The sequence below is a fragment of the Pseudopipra pipra genome, chromosome 19 (assembly GCF_036250125.1).
Source record: "Pseudopipra pipra isolate bDixPip1 chromosome 19, bDixPip1.hap1, whole genome shotgun sequence".
Classification (NCBI taxonomy): domain Eukaryota; kingdom Metazoa; phylum Chordata; class Aves; order Passeriformes; family Pipridae; genus Pseudopipra; species Pseudopipra pipra.
Window position 1 is genome coordinate 9,015,938 of NC_087567.1, and position 24,924 is coordinate 9,040,861.

The following is a 24,924-nucleotide window of genomic DNA, read 5'->3' on the forward strand; positions in this document are numbered from 1 at the left end:
TCTTCTACCTGTAAACAATTGTCCCTTCAGCTCCGTGTCCCAGTACATCTTTGGGGTTAAAGGAAATCTTGCCAACCATCACTCGGTTTGCATCTTCATCTGAACAAGAAAAGAGGAACAAGGACCAGTTTAGGATGGGGCAAGGCAGCCTTTTACAACTGCACAGCCTTTGGGGCCAGTCTGGAAAAGTCTCTTTGCTCATGTTTAAATTTAACACATAGATGATGAAAGCAAATGAGCATCTCCACACTGGCACTCACCCTGAGGAGGGAAATACTCTGTTGACCAAATGATCCTCTCTGAGAGTCAAAACACACACACAACACCTGACAGAGGGTCTGCAAAGATGATGGCTCAGGGCAGTGAGAGATGAGTGGTTCTCAGCAGCCAAGCTCTTTGTAAAAGTTTATAGATGTTGAATTTAGGAAATGCTGACTGACAGTTATGGAAGTGGGTTTAGTAGCAGTTCCCCTGAACAGCCTTTGAGGGGACAAGTGAGTGCACAGGCAGACCAGGCAGGAAGGCAGGCAGTGTGTGTAATCCTTAGTCCTTGATTCCAGTCAATCATCATAATATGTGTTTTTATTTAAATGCCCCTCTCCCTGGAATGGCTACAGGTTATAGGAACACACTGCCATGGGCAGCACAACCTCTCAGCTATTTGTGTAATGCAAATAATCCTGCACAGGGTCAGTGCCCTGGGGTGTGCAGAGGGTCAGGTTGGATGAGGAGGATGGGTCTTTTCATTTGCTGAGCTACAAAATATCACCAGTAACTACTTCAGTGTATCAGCACAGACTGGGGAAACAGAGACACAATAAACCCCGCTGGGTCAGCCTTACCTCCCTCCTCTTGCTCAGTGGAGAGGCAGCTCCCGCCGTCGGATGTGGAGATGCTGGAATAGGCAGAGTGGTTGGAGGCCCGTGGGGACAGGTTTGGGGTGCTGCCAGCTGAGCTCTCCGTGCGCCCGTACGACGTGTCCAGGAAATCCGCCTCAGGGGGGAGGTCACCGGGGGCACCAAAGGGCAGCTTCTGCTGCTGCAAGAGCTGGATCTTCTCCTCCAGCTGATGCTGCCTCTGCTGCTGCTGATGGACACTCTGTGAGAGAGACCTCAGTGAAGATTGCACAGTCAGGTCACACAGGGGAGCCCTACAGCTACTGGGGAGTTGCATCTGAAAGGTGGGAGCAAAACTCTCCTGCCATGTCCCTGCCAGCCCTGCAGGCTGGGGAACATTCACACAGGGTTTCAATCTCATTCTGAACTTCCACTGCCAAGCTGAGAAATCCCAGGGGTTGGTTATTATGGCAAAAGCTGCTACTAGGTTGGCCAGGTGTCTTTAAACAATGTAAGGATAAAGGTTTGGATCCAAAACCTGGAAAACCTGACAGTGGTTCAGGTGAGGAAGAGAGGAGTGAAGCAAATGGTGTTAAGATCTTATCTAAAAAGAGTAACACCTACAAGAACCACAACTGGTAGATGAAAGAAGAAAGCTCTCCAGAGTTGGCTCAAAGAAATCACTGTTAAGTCAGATTTGTAGCCTTTGCTCCCCAGTGCACATCTGTGAGGAGGGAAAATCCCTGGAGTGGGTAACTAACTCCTGTATCATTTCTTGGCTGTCCAGTGTTACCGACTCTCCCCCCACCCAAAAGCACAGGAAGGCAGGTCAGCATTACCATGGGGTAGGTGATGATAAAAGCCATCCAGCCCACGAGCAGGAAGGTGCTGAGGATGATGGTGGCCATGTCCTTCAGCATGGAGTCCACCGGAGCCTCCGGCCGCGGGAGGGGCCGGGCAGGAGCCTCCTCGATGTCCTGGGGGGCAGCAGGAGGCCCTTCCGTGGAGGAACCTTCCACGATGCCAATGACCTGAGGCCGAGAAAGCTCTGTTAGCTCAGTGTCTCTGTGGGTGACGAGGCGTTTACATCCGGCCTTTCTGCCACATCATTTTTAGTCATTTCTAAACCTGCCAAAGTCAAAGTGAAGTCACCCCTGCATGTGGGGAAAAAAAAGCAGCTGAAAGCCTTAATTGTGAAATAAGGAATGACACAGCATACACCAGTGATTCTGTGTGCTGAGGACATGGAAATCTGACACAAAAAATGTGAAGTAATTCCATACAGTTTCCTTTCCATGTCCTTCCCCAACTTCTACTCCTTTATATTCTTTTACCACCCAGTAAGATAATTATTCTCATATAACTATTATATATTATCTTATTGTCACATATATATAATATATTATTCTCATATAATTATTAATCACAAACCTCTTCAATAGTGGCTTTCTCAGAGTCAGCTGGAATCACGTTTTCAGGCCTCTTAGGTAAGTTGCTTGGGAATTTCTCCAGGATCTTTGTAGGGGCAGATAATGGTGTTTCATGGTGCCCTTTAAATAAAATACATTTGTTGAAATAGAAAGTTGTCCTTTTTTTAGGAAAGATATCCTTGATTTCAACATCTTTGCTGAAGAGCAGATATAAAGCTGATTTACAAAAGGCTTCAGAACACCACAAAATAAGATGCAGGAGAGGAAAAGGGAAAATGGAGGGCAGAGGTCCCTCAGCACAGAGGGCTGCACAGGAATACAAACTAAGGAAGTGCCTGTTGTACTGCAGGAGTGAGAGTATTAACAAGGAAAGGGATCATGGGAAGAGAAAGGTGGCACTTAAAGAAGCTGAAAGCTACACACTGAGCAGAGCTCCTACATCATGTAGGCACCACTAAAAACTGAACTTCAGACAGTTCCTCATTTTGGAAGCAAAACTATAAATACCATGAAAAGTCAATTCCAAAATTTGGAGATTTGGGACTCACAAGACAGGCTGAGACTTAATATTCTTCAGCTTCTGTGTTTTAATCCATTTATAAAATGGGGAACACACGACCATCTGATCCATATGGTGAGAATGAAAGTAAGAATACAGTATTTACAGTAAATAATAAATAACCTGTGCCCCTCTCTGAGGGAGGGGGTAAACAAACAACAAACAACTTTCCATACACAGAGCTAAGCCCTCTTCACCCTGTCACTGAGTCACAGGAGCCTTGGGAAAAACAGTGACCAGTGGATACTTAAACACATTAATTCATATGCAAATGAGGATGAATTAGAAACTATGGCTAGAACTGGGTAATTAAGGCCAGGCAGGGCCTCCCACACCTATCAACAGCCAGTCGTTCCAGTAGTTGAGCTTGTGCTTGTCCTTCAGCCTCCCCGAGAACTTCACATCCGTGCTGGGGGTGATGACACACTCGCCCTTGTCCTCGATGGTGACTCCCTCTGTTTTTGGCCCCTCCAGCAGGGGTATGGCACTGCCTCGGGGCTGGGGAGAAATTATGGTTACAGTTATTGCTCCTGTGACCTTGGACTATTTAAATAGGCAGCAAAATAAAAAAATGGAGGTCAAATGGGGGGGCAGGCAGAGATTACTGGCAGCACCGTCACCGTGAGCAAACACGGCCACTCTGCCCTCAGCAGCTGCTTCCACAGCCTTGGACATTGGACCTCCTCAGGGATATGTTGCCTGGGAGATGAGATTACTCCCCCTATTTTTTTTCCTAAACAGGATCTGTATTTCCTACCTCTTCAGCCACAGTGAGAAAAACAAAACTATGATGCAGTTTCCTCTCTGTGGGGAGTCACTTTGATGAACAAATCAGCAATTTTAACACGAACCACAAAGCACCACCAAGAGCAGTAACCTCAGGTCCTCTCCTGCTGAGCCTGCCTGGCACAGCTCCTGAGGAGCTGCAGTTCCTGCTCTGCAGCATTGAAATGACTCCTGAAGCATGGCCATGTGTCCTCGGGCTCACTGACAATTGTTTCAGGACACACTGAATTTGCTATGCATTTCTCGATAGCAATCTGCAATAACCCCACATTTCTGTAGATGTACAGTCTTCAGTGTTTTATTTCCCTTTTTAGTTTAATATGTTTTTATGTGTGTTTCCATTTCAACCCTTTTTCCAAGCCCACCCAACTCACCACGACAGTGACCCCCTCGTGCACCATGGAGGGCGACGCGTACAGGCTGGTGGAGTATTTCCCCACGTACAGGGTTGGGCTGGGGAGAGACAGGCAGGGTTAGCAACAGGCAAATGGATGTTTTACCATCTTAGCTAAAACCTGGGCAGCACAATCCTGCAGAACAAGTGCATGACTTTCCCAAATCATCAGGATTTGTTGTCCTGAAAAGCCAGGATCTGTAAAACTGTTTGAGGTACTGCTGAACTATGAAGGCATTCTTTCTGATTATGAAAGCATTGTTAGTTCATCGCTCCCAGCACTTACTCATCTGATGTAACTCATGTCCTAGTTCTGTATTTTTCAATAACTGGCATTTCCCAAAATGTTGTGCACCATTTTTATAATGTCAAAGGCTTCACGTTAGGAAAAACAATTTAATTCCACATTATGAGAAACTACTCAACAGAGAACATCTGATAAAACTTAGGAATATACACTCATGTGTGTATAACCTAAGTTTCTGATAAGTTTTTTGGTTTGGTCTCAGACTTTATACAGTCACACATCAAGTATTATATGACATAGCAGCTGGAGAACTAGAGCTGATTTTATGTGTGTTGCAACTTGGAGCACAACCCTTGACTTGTGTGCAGACAAGGTTTTAGTGACACATGGCCAGTGAGAACAACGGGAATTTCACACTCACGTCAGCTTGCTCTTGGTCTCCGTTTCCTTTGGGAAGGGGTATTTCCACTTGGTGATGTGTCCCACCTCCCCGGACATGAAGGTCAGGTAGCGCAGGGTCTCGATGCCCACGTTGGTGTGCAGGACCTTCCTCAGCCCCTCCCTCTGCCAGATGTAAAAGGCCACCACGGGGGAGGCGTAGTTCTGGATCCACAGCACGTCCCCGGACTCGCTGTCCACCGTCACCACCAGCCCGTCCCCGTTGGACACGAAGTGGGACATCTCTGCAACACACACACACAGGGCACCTGGACTGCTGCAGCTTGAACAACAGAACAGTTATGCCTCAGGTTAACAGGAACCTTCCCTGGCAGAGCAGCTCATCAGCAGAGCATTTGTCAGAGGGGGCTGATAGCAGCTCAGCTGCCGTCCCAGAGCACTGCGCTGCGGTGCTCCCGGCAGTCAGGTGCAGCACAGCTCAGCTCTGCTGCCTCTCCTGCCATTCCTCACTACATTTTAAGGAAACCCCTTCAAGAGCTGCACCTTCTTAGATTCACTTAACCTGGAGCCACCTAACAGGGGTGAGATATTGCAGTATGTGAAGGATAAAAACTGGCAGAAGATGAACTGCACAGAAATCAGACAGACAGTCTCACCAGTTAACTACAGAAAAAATCAGAATATTTCTGCCTATACACAAAACCCCAGTGCAGGGGGAGACAGCAATCAAATTCTTACTGTATTTTATGTCTTCATCAGGCAGAGTAGCTGCATAGTCAAAATAGGTGGCATTCCATCGCAGCTCCTTCTTCTTGGTGTCGTACATGGTGATGGTGTACTCTGTTAAAAAATATACAGTCTGTGAAGCAAAAAAACCTATGAGAGAACAGAATCAATCACCTCAAATCTGAGCCACTCCTCAGTCACCACACACACACCCACTGCTCTCTCACTGCATTTTCCCAGCACTATCCCACTCAAGGAACACACTGATAGAGGGGTTAAAGAACAAATCTGCAACACTTAATCCTTTTTGCCAGTCAGCACCTCCATGGTGTTGGTGTAACTCCAACAGTTACTTCACACACTTGCAATGCCAGTGGATATGCTCCATCTATTACCAATTCTTCTGTGTACAGTCTAAAATCATAATTTACAGAAGCTTTCCTAAGAAATAAACTTGAAAACCTGAACATCAGGTCATTTGTTATAAGCCTAAACTTTAACAAACACAATTTTCTTATAAGCTACAGGAAAAAAAAGCATATGACCTGTTCTGCCCAGATACAGGAGAGATGTTGACGGGCAAAGACTTTCTGTGAAAGAGGAAGTCAAGGTCTGCTGTTTCTCCCCAGTCATGAGGTCGACCACGTACCAAATATCCTGCTTTTTACCTGAAATCATAATTTAAGCCATGTTACCATTCAGTGGGAAAAACAGCACTTCCATCCAGCTTTTCAGTCTTCTTTTTTCTTTAGCAGCCTCATGAACTTAGCACAAATAAAGTGTTTTTAATAAAACAGTTTCTCATAGTCAGGCTTAGCTTCATCACTGGCCAATCCCAAATATTGATGAAAAACCCCCAAATACAACATTTAGAACAGGAAGTACTTGGCTGAATGATTTTTCACACTGATGAAATCTAAGAGAGCTCTGAGTGCAGATCCCACGAGCTCACAGAGGAGACTGAAGGGCTCATATTGAAGAACAGTAGGTAGAAAAAAAAAAAGTGAGGGTCACCTTTCAGATTGATTAAGGATTATAACCAAACATCCCATGCAAGAATCCATCACCCACAAGCTTAAGAATGTCTTTGACACCAACACATGTTTAGAAGCTTCAAATACACATTTTTCACTCCTTTACTGGAAAGGCACTAAGTGGAGAACCAGAAGCAATACTGGGCCTTTAGGAGATTTCACAAAAACAATGCTAAATTCATCCTGATCTTCACATATTTTACTGTTGTGATAAGTAATAACTGTCCTTCTTTCTCCTCTTCTCCTCCCAAATCCATCTGCAATTAAAATGAGTCAGGGCAGAGAGCCAAAATGTTATCATTTGTAGCACAAATGAAGTGACTGTGCCTCAGATAAAGGAGGATGTCTGACTGTGTGGCAATGGGATTTCTATTGAATTCTAACTGTCTGGCAGTCAATGTCATTTATTATTGTAAGAAGACTTTAAGCAGAAGTCACATAAAAACCAAACAAAAATCCCCATACAGGCTATTCACTGCTTAGAAAAGCTGTTTTCTCCTTCAGGAAAAGCAGTTGGGGTTTAATCTTCAAAGAGTAATTGAATTCTGTATTAATCAGATTTTTTGTCATCAGAAAGGCTTATGAAAAATCATAATTACTACCCAAAATAAAGCCTATTTCCTATTTCCCTGTCTGGGATTCTCCACATTTTGTAGTCACTGAACATCTTACAGTCCAAAGGAGATAAAATGTGAGCTCACCCATGTACAGGATCCCATCAGAACTGCGACAGGGAGATGCCTGCACCAGCTCTGGGATAGTAAATGGAAGTTTCTAGAGGAAAAACAAACAATAAAAGCTTCTTCACACTGATGTGACAGTCCTCACACTTGTTCACAGAAAGGGGTGACAGGTTTTTATTGGTTGGTTGTATTATTGCAGTACCAGAGAACTCAAAGTGCCAGGTCAAAGCCCTGCAAACCCAGAGCAGAGGGAATTCTGTCCTGGGGAATTCCCACCAGGAGAAATGCAGGGAGAAGGGAGGAGCTGCCTGGAGCCAAGACTGGGGGTCCAAGGTCTCCCATCAGCACCGACACTGTCTGGGTGGTTTAGATCCTCACCAACAATGAGCATAAAATGCTTCCCCCCTGGACTCAGCAGGAACTAAAGGGAACTGTTGGGACAGGGAAGAGGAATCTCCAACTATTTTATAATAGGGATTTTAAGCAGAAATTACTGTAATTCAAAAAGAGAGATTATCAGAATAATGGAATAGATTCAAAGAGATTGCTGCTCCCTGGATTCACCCAGGAAAGGTACCAGGAATCATTTTGCAAGTTCTGATCTGGCTGTTCTGGGAGGTGGGGGAAATGGGGAGTAAATAAATATTTACTAAAATGTTTAACAACACTGAAGTTCTGAAGGGAAATCATCCAGCTGCCAGAGAAAAAAACCTGTGGGAAGCCAAACATTTTATCTGAGTGTCACCACAAAGTTTAAAAACAAAAGTCAAACATTTGCTTGTAGCTGTGGGCTACAGGGACTGGGGACTGCTCCGAAAGGTTCAGCACTTTTGTCTGCTTACTGGATCTTCAAAGGCACCTTCTAAAGGAGTCAGCACAGCACAGACATTAATCCTGCCTCTGGCAAATGGCTTTAGAAAATGAAGCATTTGGGTGAGAGTGACACATCTGATATTATTTTGGGTACACCTTTCCCATCAAATCACACAGAGATTATTCAACATTTGGATAACACCACCTCGATTTTATTTTAGCAAGTTACAGGAAAATTGCACGAGTGGACAAGACGTGGTGTTGGTATTTTCAAACAGAAATCATTTCCTGACCATCCCATTCTGCTCTAATAAAATCAGTGTGTTTTCATTCTGCAGAGGTGAGGGGCTGACTGGGGCACTTCCCAGCAGAGAACTGAAATACTCACAGTCAGGCCTTCACTGTTCTTGCCCCCGAGTGTGTACAAACTGCCATCATTGGGGTCCGGGAGGAACGCTGGCCTGGGATTTAAGCAGCAATTATAAATGATAAAATGTACTGTGCTTCTCAGAGAACAGGAAAGTAACTATGGTCAGTACTGGCTTTACAGACAAGTTCATCCAACGTTAAATTTTTTACTTTTTATTATGCAGTTTTTGGAGTTTCATTTATTAATGTGAAAATTTAAAAATATAAAGAAGCTGCAGAACTGATATAATCTAAGATTACTAATGCATTTGAAAATTCAAAGACCCAAACATGGCAGGCAATTACTTGAGTGAAAGCTTTTAAGCAAGATTTATACGCTCTTAAAATGCCACAGAATTAAAACCAAACCAAATAAAAAATCCCAGAAAGCATAAGGAAGGCAAGAAACAAGAAAAGAGTTGCCAGAACTAAGTAAATTTGAGAGATGAAGGCAAACCCCTCCCAAACTACACAAATAAACCCAAACCCTGATGTCTAAGGTTCTATGATCAAAACCAAACCACACAAAAGAAAGGATGTCACCACTGACTTCACAGGCATAAAGTTAAAGCCCCAAACTTGGATTTTAGCTAGAAGTTAAATGTGAGATTGCTGGAGGCACCACTCTGAATTTACAGCTTGAGGGTGCTATTTGCAGATTCTGGTCGTGGTGGTGGTTGGTTTCCTGTGCTTCACTATTTTTAGTCTTTATTTGAGGGGAGTAAGTACAAACCCAGAGTCCCTCCCGAGCTGTCTCTGTCATTTCACAGCTCTCAGTTGTGGCACAGTCACCACCCTGATCCCCAAACTGAGCAAGGGCTCCAGAGAACAGGCTGCAGACACCATGTTTGCTCTTAGCTATTACAGGTAGCTAATTCTATCCTTTCTGTATCTGCTCCCAAAACCACCTCAGATTGACTCCTGCAAGGTTGGCAACTTCTCTAGAACAGGGATTGTTTGGGTTCAAATTAAACCAAACTTTCAGACCTCAGTGAAAATCAAACAAGCAGCAAAGGAGATAAAGGGAACACTTACTCCTCCACATGTATCGGCACCTGGAGCACAGGATCTGCACACACAGAAAAAGAAAAGGTCATAACAGTGGCCATTCAATCCTTGAACTCACCAGGTACAGGGTTAAGGCAAGCCTGGCACACCTTGCTCCTCTTTGAAAGGCTGATGCCCAGTTTGGAAGTGCCACCTCAGCAGCCTCTGTGCTCCTGGAACTCGGTTCAGAAAACGGGAAACTACAAAGCACCTGAGGAATTTTAAGCCTCCTGAAATTCATTGCTCAGCTTTACCCACATATATACCTCAAAATATCTGAGACCTTAGCAAATCCCGAGTCATGATGCCAACACCACAGAAATACCCTGATTTATAAGACATACTCTGCAATTCCCAAGAGAAATGGGCCTATTGGCAGTACCTCAGAAGATCAGAGGAAGCAATCCTCAAAGTATCTGCACTTCCACAGGGAAAATCAAACCCTTACACTGGAATAAGCCTGAGTAAGAGGATGAAAGATGACCAGGCAAACACTTTTTTCACCCCTTCTATCTCCATGCAAACATCATGATGCAACAGGAGGGAAATAAGAACAAAAACAGCTATGTTTTGAGAGCCTTTGATTGGGAAACTGGCACAGATTCTGGGCAGTCAGAGAGCACTGGGATATTTACAGAGCTCAGCAAGACAAGAAGAAGAAATTCAGGGTCCATGACACGGGACTTACAAAGTCTGTCCCACTCTGCCCCACAGCAGCTGCTGGGTTTGATGGTAATACCTAGAACAACGTCCTGGTTTTACAGAACAGATTAAAAACACGTAAGAACCCCCCAGCCAGCCAGATCCCTGGCTGCAGCACAGCTGAAAATAGCACTCACCCAAAGATATACACAGAATATCAGAGACAGAAAGCAAGTTATGAGGCATAACAGTACAATTATTCTTACTTCATTGATTTCTGTTTACAACAGCAAACACTCTCAAAGCAGCTTTGTTCAAAACATAACTACATGGATGTAATTTTTTTCTCTTTAAGCCTATAAAACACTCCAAGTACATTCTCCAAGGTGTCAAAATAAACTCCATTGAATTCATTGAGAACCCAAGCACACATCAAAGGCCCTAAGAATAATTAACATTCAAACAAAGCAGTGACTCAGTGCTCTCTCTGTGTCTCTACAGACCACGCTGCTTAGTCAGACCTTTACTCCATTAACTACATCAAGCAATTCATTTCTATCCCTTGTGTGAAGAAAGTTTGGTTTCAGGATGTGCTGGGAGAGACACCCCACACTCCAAACTTAATGTCAATTATTTCTCAGTGTTTGCTCCAAGTATTCCACAAACTTTATGATATCCATGTCTCTGTTACTAAAGAAAAGCAGGTAAGAAAGAAGCATTTGCTGACCATCATACAAAGTGGATGAACCCGAGCACTCGAACACCTTCTTGTCAGCAAAACACAAGAAAACAGTTTCTTGTTGGAATTAACTTCAGAAATTTTTCATTTGAATAAAAGGACTGCTTATTCTCGGAATGAAATGGTGGTGTGAAGTTGTTATATGGAATTACAGTATAAAACTACTACCATGTGAGTCCAGCCCCAAACTCCCTCACTGCTCTGTTACTGCCCTGACACAACTCACTCCTCAGCAGGAGGAGTGTGGGTTCCTCAAGCTCATCAGGGGTATTTCAGGGTATTTCAGTATTTCAGGGGTTTTTCCAAAGAATGCTCAGGAAAACCTGAACAATTACAGGAAATTTCAAAAGGCAGATTATGATTTCTAGGAACTGATCCTGGTTTGCCCATGACATTTGCAGGACAGCCTGGTTCATACTACTTTCCTACAGCTCCCTCTCTGCCTCAAAAATACACTGAAAAATAATAACACACTAAAGTATTTTGGGACTAATAATTTGTTTTCACTTAATTTTCTAAAACTGAGCAATCTATTTTTATCTACCAAAAAAAGTGCTCCACTCTGCTCCAGTTATCTCAAAGATCTGAGAATTTTGGCATAGTTTTATCGAGCACATAGTACCACGAAAGTGAAAGAACACACACACACACACATGTGCAGTATTTAATTGCATTAATCTCTTACCCCCAAGCTTATCTTTCTGAAATGTATTGGAAAAATGTCACTTATAACAATTTCCAATTTCATCAACCAATGTCTCCTCTAATAAAAGATGCCAGAAATCTCATGAATGTCTCTTCAACTCCTCCAGTGTGTTTTCTGGAGCACTGTTGGATATCAGATGACATGAAGGAAAGCCTTGTGGCAAATCCCAAGCTGTTCACTGTGTACAGAAGCATCTTTCTCATGAGAAAGTCCTTGAACTTCTCTTTAGTACCATCATGTGCTTCACCAGAAGTGAAAAAAATCCTGCTTTTCCTTGTTTTCTTAGTAACTGAAATTTGATTTACGAGCAATGATAAAGAAGAGGGAGATGGAACAGATTAGGAAATTATTACAAAGTAGCAGGAATTTTTTTAGCACAGGAACCAAAACTCTGATTATTGTGATGGCTTCCTGCAGCACTGGCTGTTGTGTAAGAACTGTCAGAAAGCATTTATTGGTATCTGATTCGTTTCCATCACATGGGGCTGCTCACGAGGAGTGAACACAAACCCAGGGAGGGTTCATTTGCTGAAGTGAAAGGAATTCTCTCACTAGCACCTTCCACCTGGAAAGATGGGCCTTGGCGAGCCATTTCTCTACATTTTTTGTTACTGGGGTGAAGCAAATTTTCACATTTTCTTAACACTTTTATGATCCTGAACTCAGGTCGTAGCTCTGCAAAGATCCTTTGAAGACAGACAATGAGCCCTTCACGTTCACTTTCATGTGGGTTGGGCTGTGTTCCAACCCTATGTCAAAGTTTGTTTTGAAATAAGAACTCGCTCTGAGATAAAAAGAGAATCTTGAGTTTAATTAATTGCTGCCAGGTTTTGCAATAGTTTTCATATGCCTGAATACAGAGCAGTAAAAGGATGAGCTGGAACTGAAGTCACCCTCTGCTCCACAACGGGTCAAACCCAGAGTTCTTGCAAAAGTCAGAGAGTGAGGCCTGGTCTCCTCTCCAGCTGCTGCCCACTCAAGTGTTGACATGCTGGGACTGCAACCTCGTCATCCTGCTTTCAAAATTTCCCTGAACTGCAGTTCCCTGTAATTAGGTACAGTCACTGCAACAGCCCCATCTGTTCCAACACCACCAGCAGGGTGATAACCCCTGAACAAAGCACTAACTATTCGGCATCAGAAGAAAAGCTTTCCAAAGAAAATATGATAAAACTCTGATAAAAATGCATTTCTCTCTCCCTCAAGCTTCCATTCCCTGTAGCAGCAGAAAGGCCAACTTCTTGCAATGTCCTACAGATGGATTTTGGTATGAAATCCTGTCTGAAAACCTTTCCACCTTCTCGACTAAGAAAACAAAGATGCCAAAACAACATTGATCCTAGATTATAAAGATTTATTTTAGAACTCCAAAAGTTTATTTACAAGCAGTTCTTAGGAATCTGGTAACATAATGACTGTCCAGATATTTGGTAAACTATTATTGTTACACTTCCCCAGAATGAAGGTTTTCACCTGGCAGCAGCAGATGTCCCAGTCAAGTTTTGGTTGCATCATGGCCAGAATATATTAGTGAGTGGGCAGAGCACGTTTCAGGTTGTTCTAGCCCACACTTTGCATACATATATGGAAAAAAGCCAAATATACAATTTCTGAAACTATACCCATACTACTAAATATAATGCATTTGACTTTTCTCCATATTTCACAAAGACATGATGAGATAAAATTCGTCCTTTGACCAAAATCTGAGTGTTCTTTAACGTACAAGACAAAGTTGCCTGTTTTCATCACTGTAACGTGCCCAGTGACTCAAAAGGAGAAGTGGGAGATTCTGAAACAGTGAGTTGGAATGAGCTGGAAAAAACGGTTTCCTGGCCTGAGGCCACACCATAAGGTTTGGGCTAACGGGCCAACTTCAAACCATGTCAGCCTTCCCTGCTGTTGCAATCACAGCAAATGAGGCTGAGGTACAAACTATGCTCTGGAGATTCCTGAAAACCATCCTGTCCTACAGTTGTTTTGCTTTGACAATCCTTACTAATTTGCAGTTATATTTCCTCCTGAGGAACCTTACTGAGGATGTTCACTAAGGATCTTGCTAGAGGCAAGTGCAGAAAACAAGGGAGCCTGCAGGAGCCTGTCCCACTGTCACCTGGCACTGACAGCTCCCTGTGTGGGTCAGAGGTGGCACCAAAAGCCTTTTTAGTTTCAGACCCAAAATGTGCCACAGCTTTTCAATGCCCTTTCCAACGAGTGCCTTCAACACAAGGTGTGAGTTCTTTCTATAATCTTTCCAACCATATTCCAGCTTTCCAAGGCCCAGGGAATGAGCAGCAAGGGTTACCTGGTCACTGAAAAATCCTGAGAGCTGTCAGAGAGCAGGACCCATCGAAGCCAATAGAGGAAATGAAAGTACTGAGCACCCTCAACAAGGGACACACCTTATTTCAGTGGAAGGTCCTATTCCCAAGTGACCCATTTTTTGCTTCATGGGGTGCACAAGTACTCCAAGTGCCTTTCTTGCCAGCACTAAGTGAAGGCAGGAAACCCAAACCCGTTATTGTGGTGATAAGCACTGGTTCATTTACTCTGCATACCTAAGATAAGCTTCAGCACTAAATTAAAACAAGCCACACAGGGCAAGATTTTCATGTTTGTTTAAGCACTGCCTGATAATGAACAGTGCCTTGGTTTCTTCCCCCAATGAAAATAAAATGTACCTGAATTGCCCTTTGTTAAATACCTTGCTGCTTAAGTGCAGTAATAAAATGTTCCCTTCCTGGTGGATGCCAGTGCAGCACTTCAGGTGACCTCCTCAAACGTGAGCTACAACACATGGTTCATTTTTCTGGTAATCAGGGTAAAATGGCAGCTGCAAGAACACTGCAGTGCAGGCAGCTTCCTACTGGTAATTCTCTGCAACACTGCCAGATATTGGTGACAGAGAGGGTGCACCCAGCAACTGTATCACACACTAATATTAATACTGAATCCTGCACTATTAAATCTCTCCAGGGATTTAGCACAGAAAGTTGGTGAGGACTTTCATGAATTATTTGTTTCCAGCTGTTGGGCTTCCCACCCACAGAGCGACCACACACAGAAAACTTGCAGAATCATAGCAAGTTTTGCAAAAATAAATAAAACCCCTCCCATTAAAAATTAATTTACCAATTTATATGTACAGGCCCTTGTTCCATGTCCACTTAGCTAAGTTAACTCAGGAGGCATCTTGGAACAATGACAGCTACCACTAATTTTTTTTTCATTGACCCTTGTGTGTTGCTCTGTTGCACAGAAATAAAGTAATGGGCAATTAAGTGCTTTCCAAAAATCAAGTGAACACCCTTCACGTACATAAGTTGCAGAATAATTCATATTAGCAAAAGAGAGAACACAAGGAGTGCTATAAAAGTGGATAATCCAGTCTGGCAGTTCTACTGTACCAACTAGAGTTTTGCAACCCTATTTTTTTTTTTTTAAACAAGGGAAGTTCCTTGAGCAACACACTGACAAGGATCCTCGTTGATCCTTGTCGTTACCAAAGTGGGATCATTTCTTCCTCAAAACACCTCTTGCCACTCAGTAAGTCTGGCTGCAAACTAATGCCAGTTGTGGCACCTTTCTAGGCCAGGACTAAGCAGGGTATGTTTGTGCCAGTGGAATGAGCTTTTCTCAGCACTGCAGTAGCCTCTAGCAACAACAAAGCAGGAGGTGGATAACTTGCCTTAGCAAGGCTGGTCAGGGAAAGGAGGGGTCTAAATTTAAACAGGAGACAGGGCAGAAAATGTCATCACACCTATTAACCAGGATCCTTCAAGAAAATACTTGCTCACCCCCTTTTTACTCCAAGAGGAGCTACAAAAGCCTTCTTTGCTCATTGAAGAAGTTAACTTTTTGTCTGCTGGATTTGCTTTCCAATATGAGTGGCTTCACAGAGAACAGCAGCTGGTTTGTACTGCAGACATCAGATATGCACAGTCCATTTCCCACCATTTCAGCTCACCTGCTGAACCCAGAGCAGGTTTAAAAATAGAGGACAGAATGATGCAATCACTGACTCCTTGCATTTGACCTTCTATCTAATTTATTTCAGAAGTGAAGAGAAAGTGCTGCTATCATCTCTGCCATATGTCATGAGTCCCACTAAACCAAATATGTATTAACTACCAAATTTTTCACGAAGACAGCTCTGCTCAGTAATAAAAATTACAAAATCCATTCCAGTCACTGAGCAATGTTAAATTTCTTTACACAAGTGCAATTCTTTTATTTAAAAATCTGTGCTGTTCCTAAACATCTATTATAGGAAAAATCCCCAAGGTTTACAGATATGCACTGTAGCAGTGAATGCAGGGTATTCCAGAGGCAGGATCATGCAATCCCTTTGCCATCAGCTCCACAAGCTGACACATCTATTGTGCTCATTCCCATAAATCATGTTACCTACCAATTATATCACTACAGCTTAAACATTCTGGGGGGAAAAACAAACAAACAAAAACCCCCACAAACCTAAAAAAACCACACACAAACCTGGAAAATATCTGCAAGTGAAATTATGAAGGTGAACATGACTCCAGAAACACTGTAGCTTAATTCTGGAACAAGAGCAAAATTAAGAAAGAAAAGAAAGTATTTACCAATTCCAATTTCCAACAGTTGGAATTGCCAATTAATTTGTCTGTTATTACTGCTACTGAGGGCATCAGGACACCTCCTGCTCACCTTCTTTTAAAGTCCACTTGATGGCTCCTGTCCTCTTGCTCACAGCATGCAAACTGCCATCCAGGGTTGAGACAAACAGCAGTGTTTCTGGCACAGTTACTGAGCTGGTGTTCTGCAAAACAAAAACCCAGATGCTGAATGTAATTATTTACTACAGAGTTTACTCATAACTGTCAAACAGCACATGGGCTACAACTTCCCTTCTTTTAAGTGCACAGACTGAACAACTTTTTTTGAATTTGGTGATTTTTGGTTTGGTTTGGTTTAGTTTGCTGTCAGCACTGTGGATCTTACTGTGTTCAGTTCCCCTAGAAACAAAGTGGGACGTGCTTTAACTCCACCTCCATTTGCAGTTTTGCACCGTGTCTCCCAACACTGTATTTCTGCAGAAGAGAGTAAATAACACTGTTTAGGGAAGTCCATGTGTGTGAACACATCCACTGAGAGAGCAGCAGGCTGAGGGTTCAAACCTCAACTTGACATTCTAACCCTTCTGCCCCTGGGACATGTCACTCTGGATTTATGGGATATGGAACAGTTTGGTGCTGCCTGTCCTTCTCCAGCCCAAACAGCTTTTGAGCCTGGATACTGCAGAGCATGGAATTTTATTAAAAGGGCATCACACAGACATTGAGGACTCAGAACTGTGCAGTTCTTGTGGGAACAGCAAGGCCAAGTGCAAGGTGTCTCATCACACAAAGCAGAACAAACATGTTAATTTAATGCCTATCTTCTCTTCCTAACTAAAGATGATCCCACACACTCTAAGAATTACCAATTTCCACTTCCCAAGTCTCAAGTTTTCACTCAAGTAACTTGTCATTTTTGGGCTGTATCTGCATTGCTCATCTGCAAACGTGCCACCTGCCACAGTTCAGAAGTTTCACAGTTAAATATAATTCTAAACCTACCACATGAAACGAAAGTGTATTCATTTTACATCATTAACAACATCTTTGATGACTCAAATAGTAAAAAAACAATTATTGGTCATGTTAGAATTACTGCAAAGCAAAATACTTAATTGCTAAATGAAAATGCATGGACATAAGAGTAACTTTCTTTGAAAAACTATACATTTTAGTGTAATTCAAGTAAAGCATTAGACTTTCAGGTAAAGCACAAAGCCAGAAGGATAATACAACACAGTAATAACTACCCAATGTTCAGGCTGCACCTATAAATATTGCACATGCTTCTTTCCAGTCATAATCAGCTGGAACAGACAATTGTAAAATACACAGTGCAGAAAAAATGAAAGTATAAATCAACAGTACACAAACCACAGATCAGGAATAGCTGCAGAAAAAATGGGAGAAGTGTCTTAACACATAAATATAATTTTCATTACCTGACATTGTTAAATTATGCAGGCTGACCAATCATCTGCACTTAGATAAAATATTTACAGCTGCACTGGGATTAAACTTTGTTCTAACAGTGACAGTGAGTACCAGTTCCTCTCATGCTGCCCAACAAAATATGCAGCTCAAGATGCTACAAAGCAGAACTGAACTCAGAGTATCTCTCAAGCTTAATGACCTGACTGGATGTAAGAACAAGGGCAAAAAGAAAATACAGCTGTTAAAGACAAGAAATTGAAATTATTGAAGTTCCTTTAAATTGCAGGTGGGAATTTGACCCAGAATGTAATGACTAGTATTGAAGTTCAGTTGCAAATAAAATACCACACAGAGCAAATTCACCCCATTTTCTCTTTATAGAGACTAAGATTGTTTTTCTAGGCTACTCCTTATTCTCTGCACAAGTGTTATCTTTTATCTTCTTATCTTACAGAATCAGCATATTCTCCACAAAGCATGTTCTCTTCCTGTCTTCTTAGTGAGAAATAAAAGTGTGTCATCTCCACAAAAAATAGTCTCTAAAATAACCACCATGATTGTGGTTGGGTATCACACATCAGGAACACGTAGCACACGGAACACTACTTGCTGCAGATGTGTAGATTTAACATTTGAATATCTATTTATTGTGGCATCAAGGCTACAGAAATGATGGAATTATATGTGGGCTCTGAAACTTTCATCAAAACATCAGTAGCCAGTATTGTGCTCCAGATCAGTGACATTTGAGAAGGTTGGTAGGATTTGGGACCGAACAGAAAGTAAGAACATGCCAAGGGTTCCTCTGCACACTCTGCATTCTGAGTAGGAAAACTTCTGTGCTTCCCTCAGTCACTCACAAACTGAACTACAAAGAAAGAAAACCGTGAGGGATGAAGCCAATCATGCAAGTTCCTGTTGAAAACCAGATGAACACCTGAGTGTTGCCACGGGCAGAACGACCCAGAGAGTTCTCAGACATGACCGAGATCATGAAATCACAACAGCTTTTTTCAGCTTTGTTTTAAGTAAGATCCTTGGTGTGGGGGAAAAGCACCACTCCCACCTCCCACCCCATGGTGCCTGACATCGCTCCATGGACAACAGGGAGATGTGAACCTTTCCTGGGGCAGCAGGACTGAAGGGAATGGTCCCTGGAAGAGCCAGGAGGTCCACCACGCCAGGGAAACCACCTGCCCTGGGCTCAGCTCTGCTCCCTGCCCGAGGAGTCTCACTGGCAGTGAAACCAGCAGGAGGCACAGAAAGGTTCTGCCACACGTGTGCATCATTTCCCTTTAAAATACATTGAATTTCCAGTGCTTTCCTTCACCTCCCCCAGAGCTCTGTGTTTAAGTTTTACTGCTTCTCAAGGGCTTTCTTCTATTCAACCATCAAAGTCACATTGATGTGGTCACTGCAACCCTGAGTGTCACAGATATCATCTCCTTTGGGTGAAAGACTGAACACAGGGCAAATTTCATTAGGTCTTCCTTACTTCTAAAGCTGTACTTAAACCCAAGTGAAATACACAAAATACTATGCATTAAAAACCTTCCTTTCACTCCTACTGTTCAAAGCACATGATACCATGCAGTGAGATCACCCAGCTCAGTAACACACTGACACTGCTGAAGCTTATGACCTAAATTTAAAAAAACCCCAATGACTGTAGACTTTGCGATGCAATATTACTCATTTATTTTGACCAATGTCTGCAGCAGTCACTTGGAGAAGGCTAGGGAATTAGTATGGAAAAAAGGTTTTATTCTTTCAAATTGTATCAAACAATGGCCATAAAAATGAACAGATTATTTAAATAATTATATGTGTTTCACCCAGACTCAGAAATAAAAAAACACTTTCTCCTGATTTTATTTGTGACTTTTATCAGTGGCTGGAGACTGTGGTATCAAGGTTGCAAATACCCAACAGATTTTATTTTGAACACAAAGCTTTATAATTAATTGGTTAATTGATTAATTAAAGCCTAGGATTAGCACTGTTATGAAAAACTATGGAAATTATAAAACCCTGTATGTACAAGCCAAACTTGTTTTCATTTCTGTGTGTGTAAGAACACTGTCCACCACAAAAATCATAGTCTCAGGCCTGAGAGAGACTCTTTACACAAAGTGGTATCAGAGATCCTGTCCTCCCTCCCTGCAGGGGTGGGGTCTCAACTCTTGTGTTGCAATGCAAGTTCCTGAAAGAGATTTTTATTTCATATTACAATTTTATTTCTGAGAAGACCCAACAACTGAATACAAGAAAAATATGTCAAGACATGAAACAACTAAGCAAAAATAATTTAGTGAACAAAGAAAATGAGACAGAATGAAAACCTGGTTTGGTTCTTTCATTTCATCTGAAACTGCAATAAAGTCTATTTTAACAACTGCCTTCTTTGGAATTCAAGGAGAGCTTCTACTGCCTTGGCAGTCTGTACTCATAACAATCTTCCACAGCAACAGCCGTGTTAAGCGAAGGGTTTACAATATTTTGAAATTACTTGGGGGCTGCTTTAGAATTAATTTTTAATAATTTTATTCAAAAGACAAATTTTCAAGCTCCTATTGGATTTAAATTTGACAAAAGCTCTAAAAGCTCTAAAGTGCTGACTGCTAATAATCCATACCAACCTAAAATTTGGGACTAAACAGAAAATAGAATTTTTAAGCTAGAATTGAAAGATATTGTCTAATAGAAATGCACTTTATAAATACTCGTCAACCCTTGCATAAGAACCTCCCTCTCAGTCGAGGTCCACCATATCTTTAGATAAAACATTTTAGAAAGCCAAGTAACAAAATTACTCAAAACAATTCTGAAGGACCCGTGGAGTCAAAGGCAGGTCAGTGAAAGCCGTAGAACAAGTTCTGGTGTGTGTGTGGTGCAGTTCAGTGTCCAGGTGATAACATCTTCCTTCACCCCCACAGCACAAACTTTCCTAAGGGCTGGCAAAGCCATGCCCCAGTTTGTTTTATTGTCTCAGAAGCAAACAGATCCCCCCAGCAATAACTTCCCCCATTAATTCATCTGGTTAAAGCCAGCACTCAGAAATGCAGGTCACCACGCAGGCACAAGCCCCGCTGCAGTCAGTGGGAAGAGCAGACACAAAACCAGGGCACCCCGTTCCTTGAGCTCACAGCTCTGCAACCCAGAAATGTGTTTTGCTGTGGGGGTGACACCACAAGAGGTTCCTCAAGTATGAATAAGGAACAGGAAAAGGCTTCACAGTGACACTGTGATGGTGTGTGCTGACTGCAAGAACTGGTACTGACTGGAAAGAAGTAACTGAGTGCCCACCAGTGAATAAATCAGTGCCATGTGTTACCAGGTAAATCATTTTCTCTTTTATAAGTCTGTAGTAGCAACACATATGCACCAAACTTAATGTGCTGGGCTGAAGGATGATAAAGGATAGATGGTTTGCTAACTGCAACTTACAGCTCCAGGATTTCTTTGGCAATGCCTGGCTTACCAAACCAAAATATTGACAAGATATACAATCACTCAAGGAAAAAAACCCTATATTCCTCACTCCATAATTATTTTAATATTCATCAGGCTGTACACTTGCACTTTACTAAAAAACCATTAAACCAACTTCAGCATTAACAGCTCCAGACACTTTCTTCCCAATACCAAAAGGCCTACACCATAATTTATGCTACTGGAGCCACAACTAAAACCAATAAGGACACAAAGCAAAATATTTTTAGACATTAGCACACACTGAGAGCACTTGGCATATTCATCCCAGATAGCCTATGATTCATTACCCTGGTTTTGACAGCTATCTCATTACACTGCCAGGCTAAAGCCTAAAACTCCCTGTACATAATAAAACCAGGCCATGAAGAAAGTCTTTGTGAAATTCAGAAAACTACTGGGGGGAGTTTTCCAGCATAACTAATAATGAAGTTAATATATGAAAGAGAGCTGACAAAAATACACTTTATCTTCTTTGGAAAGCTAAATCGATTCTACAGATCTTTTAATCTTAGACTACATTCCAATTAGCTATTTCTCATCAGGCTGTAACCCAGTTCAGGGGGTTCTCATTCATACACCCACTCCTACTGCAATAGGAAAAACTGAAGGCTACAAGAGGTCACCCCAACTGTCCTCTCCTCCCAGACGAGCTTTCAGCCTTGATTCTCTCTGTAAACCCAAACTTATTTCAATAGCCACAAGAACACCAGCAATCCAAGGGCAGAGTTATAAACACGTAGCACATCATTTACACTCCAGGCCAGAGCTGTCCACGCTAATTTTAAATGTGCAAGACAAATTTACATCCCCCACCCTCAAAAACCCCCAGACCCTATTAGACTATTTTTTTGAGCAGCCAAGGAGACCTGCAACTCAAATAAAACACATCAGTGTTAGTTAACACAGTGCTTGAACATGTCCTCTGTAAACCTTCACGGGGTTTCACACCTATCAGTTCCCTGGGCAAACACCTCGTGCTGAGATAAAGAACTTTCCAGAAGGAAACACACCTGGCTGAGGTTGGGATTTTCCCGTGTCAGGTGCTGCCTGCACACAAACCCAGCACTGAAACCTGTCCCACCGGCTGCAGGAGGGACAGGCTCGTGTTCCAAATGCCACTTTAATCCCAGAGAGGTTGTTATTTTCCAGTTGCACTGACTCCATGTCAAAACAGAAACAGGCACAGTTTGGAACGTCCAGGGCTCACAACAACAAGGTTCTTTTCAATGTAAAGGGAGCTGTAAATCATTAGTGTATTATATCGATGGTGGCTGTTATTTACTGACAGCTCTACTGCATTTCTCACTGCTGTATCTGAGATTTCACCCTTTCATAATGTGGATGTCAGGTAACCAACAGTATAGTTATCAGACAAGGAATATACAGAGCAGCAGATCACCACCACTACTCTTAGAAGAAATCTAAAGAAAACAACCTGCAAAGTCTTTAGGCAGTCTCGTGTTTTCACATTACCTCAACACCAAGGATTGTATGCCAGTCTTTTCCATGGGAATTTATTACTCAAGTGACAAGAATAGTTTTAAATAAGCCTTCACTGTTAAACGGGTTAATCACAGGTGAGATGACTGGGACTGAGTTCACAGAAATTAAAACTAGTTCTGAAAAGGGACTGGAGTTGGGCAATAGATTTCAACTTTGAAGTCACAGTGAGGATCTACAGCTGGCAGAGCAAAAAGAGCAGGGAGAGAGCCAAGAAAAGAAATAGAAATGGAGAACCTGAGATCAGATATTGAGTTGAGGTGGCAGGGCAAGGAGACCAAGGGGAGAGAAAAATCAAGAAGAAAAAGGGCTGAATTCTACCAGGGTATGAGTTTATTTTTTTGTGACTGTGCAAGTAAAAATATACAAAATTTATTAATATCTGTTGATTTGAAAAGTATTTTTAGTATTTAAAAATACTTATTACTGTTTTTACTGAGTACTGTTTTTAAAAATTCAAGAGTTAAAAATCATTGTTTTCCTTGCAAAATCTGAAGCCCAAATCTCGAGAGACCTCAGTTCAACCTCACAGTCCAGACTAAGACAAACACATTAGCACTGTACAATAAAGATTCTAAAGTAATTTTTGTTGACAGCCTGCATTTAATTTTTTTCAGTTTCCTAACGAAGTAACAACAGTAGGTATGTTACACAGCTTCACTGCTAATGTGTTTACTTTACTTTTAAAGAAGGGGAGTGGAGCTATTATATCCCAGGTGAAAAACAAAGCCTTCAGCTTTGCTTAACCCGAACTACAACCCCATATCTATCTTACTCCAGTATTTTCAGGTAACAATGAACAATCCATCAAAGAACAGAACCTCAAACTTTCCTCTGCTACATTCGAGTACAATGAAAACAGTAAATGCCAGGTGGCCTTTTTCATTGTCTCCTGATCTGGAGCACTTGCAAACAAGAGCACCTTTCAGAAGTGAATTTTTGAACTTAGCTTTCCATCTCAGTACACACACAACAGACAGCACCCATTGTAAAGTACACTGTTTAAAATTATTACCTCTGTAAAAATAATCTGCTCAGCATTCCATCTGCTTTGCACCAGTTTCCCTATTTCATGTACTTTTATTGCTCCACCTATTGTAATACCTTACAACCAACCTGGTTATTTCTTAAGAGGTTTCGTAGGGCAGTGACTCGTGCACTTTGTCTTTCACCTTTGAATTCAAAACTGTGGCCTGGTTTGGATCCCAGCCAACCACATGTAAATTTAATGCACATTGTTGCGTTTGCTCTGGAAACAGAGCAACCAAAATGCCATGACTGGGCCTGTAACCCATCATTTGCATTTGGTTATCAATATATATGCAATGTTGGGTTTTTTTCAGAGAGAAAACAAGCCCCATTAATTACAAAGAGGCAGAGCAAAGACCTTCTAGCATCTCTCTGGTTCCTATACCAATCTACATAGGTTCAGTTTTTAAAAGTTGCTTTGTACTACTGTTTCAAAAGTTTCTCTGTACTACTTTTTCCAACTACTTTGTGGGAAATTACTTGTATTTTTATATTTCGAGGACTATGAGATATATGTTCAGACTAGGACACTTGTACCATAACGACACAGCGGGTGGCAAGGTAGGACACAGCTGCGGGTACACAGCTGTGGGGCTGGGTCAGGCTCTGGGGCTGACCAAGCTGTGGGGCAGGATGAGGCTGTGGGGCTGCAGCCCCTCACCCCGCACACAGGAGCACTCGGCACTACCGGCAGTGACCCGGGCGGTCCGTTGGCTCAGCACCCACGGCCATCCTTCGCTAATCCCGGCAGGATCCCCCGGCCCCGCTCCCCGGCCCTCCCCGTGCCCCGGCCGCCCCTGCCCTCCCCCGGCCCGGCGGGCCCGGACTCACCGCGGGCCTCGGCGGCAGCACCACCAGCAGCACGGCCGGGCTGAGGAGGAGGAGGAGGCGGCGGCGGAGCCGCTCCATGGCTGCACCGCGGGGCCGCTCCGCCCGCTCGGCGCTGCCTCCGGACCGGCGCGTCCGGCGCTCCCCGCGGCGGGCGGGGCGGGCGCGGGGACCGCCCGGCCGGGGCACCACGTCACCCGCGGGCGGACGGGCACAGGGACCGCGCTCGGGGACTGCCCGGCCCGGGGGCTGCGCTTCCAGGGGGCCCGGGAGCGGCCAGAGACGCTGCTGCCGGAGCCGCCCCGTTCGAGCGAGCCCCGAGCGACCCGCCGCCTGCCCGGGGGCTCGGGCGGCTGTCCCGTGGCAAACCGAGGGCTGCGATGGCAGCTGCTGCTGCTTTGTTCTTATCAAGAAATACCGAAATTCAGGCGGCACGAATTTGCACCACCGTGCCCGGGACAGTCGGGTGGTCAGGCACTGGAATAGGCTGCCCAGGGAGGTGGTGGAGTCACCATCCCCGGAGGTGTTCATGAGGCGTCTGGACCTGGCACTGGGTGACATCATTTTAGTGCTTTAGGGGTTACAGCTGCT

The 24,924-nt window shown here is 43.2% G+C and overlaps 1 protein-coding gene across 2 annotated transcripts in view; it reads right to left on the reverse strand.

The window, feature by feature from the left end:
• The window catches only part of ERN1 (endoplasmic reticulum to nucleus signaling 1), a 32,284-nt gene that overhangs the window by 5,607 nt on the left and 1,753 nt on the right, over positions 1–24,924 (reverse strand). The window contains exons 1-14 of one of the 2 annotated variants that reach the window (XM_064676369.1): positions 24,337–24,879; positions 16,139–16,250; positions 9,351–9,384; positions 8,296–8,368; positions 7,113–7,185; positions 5,923–6,045; positions 5,390–5,491; positions 4,674–4,935; positions 3,986–4,064; positions 3,161–3,323; positions 2,268–2,386; positions 1,676–1,867; positions 843–1,098; positions 9–99 (exon numbers count right to left, since the gene is read on the reverse strand). In XM_064676369.1, the coding sequence (XP_064532439.1) occupies positions 9–99; positions 843–1,098; positions 1,676–1,867; positions 2,268–2,386; positions 3,161–3,323; positions 3,986–4,064; positions 4,674–4,935; positions 5,390–5,491; positions 5,923–6,045; positions 7,113–7,185; positions 8,296–8,368; positions 9,351–9,384; positions 16,139–16,250; positions 24,337–24,864 (2,207 nt within the window). In that variant the 5' untranslated portion in view covers positions 24,865–24,879. Of the gene's footprint in view, positions 1–8; positions 100–842; positions 1,099–1,675; positions 1,868–2,267; positions 2,387–3,160; positions 3,324–3,985; positions 4,065–4,673; positions 4,936–5,389; positions 5,492–5,922; positions 6,046–7,112; positions 7,186–8,295; positions 8,369–9,350; positions 9,385–16,138; positions 16,251–24,336; positions 24,880–24,924 lie in introns of those variants that run through there. The other variant, XM_064676370.1, reaches the window with a different exon arrangement.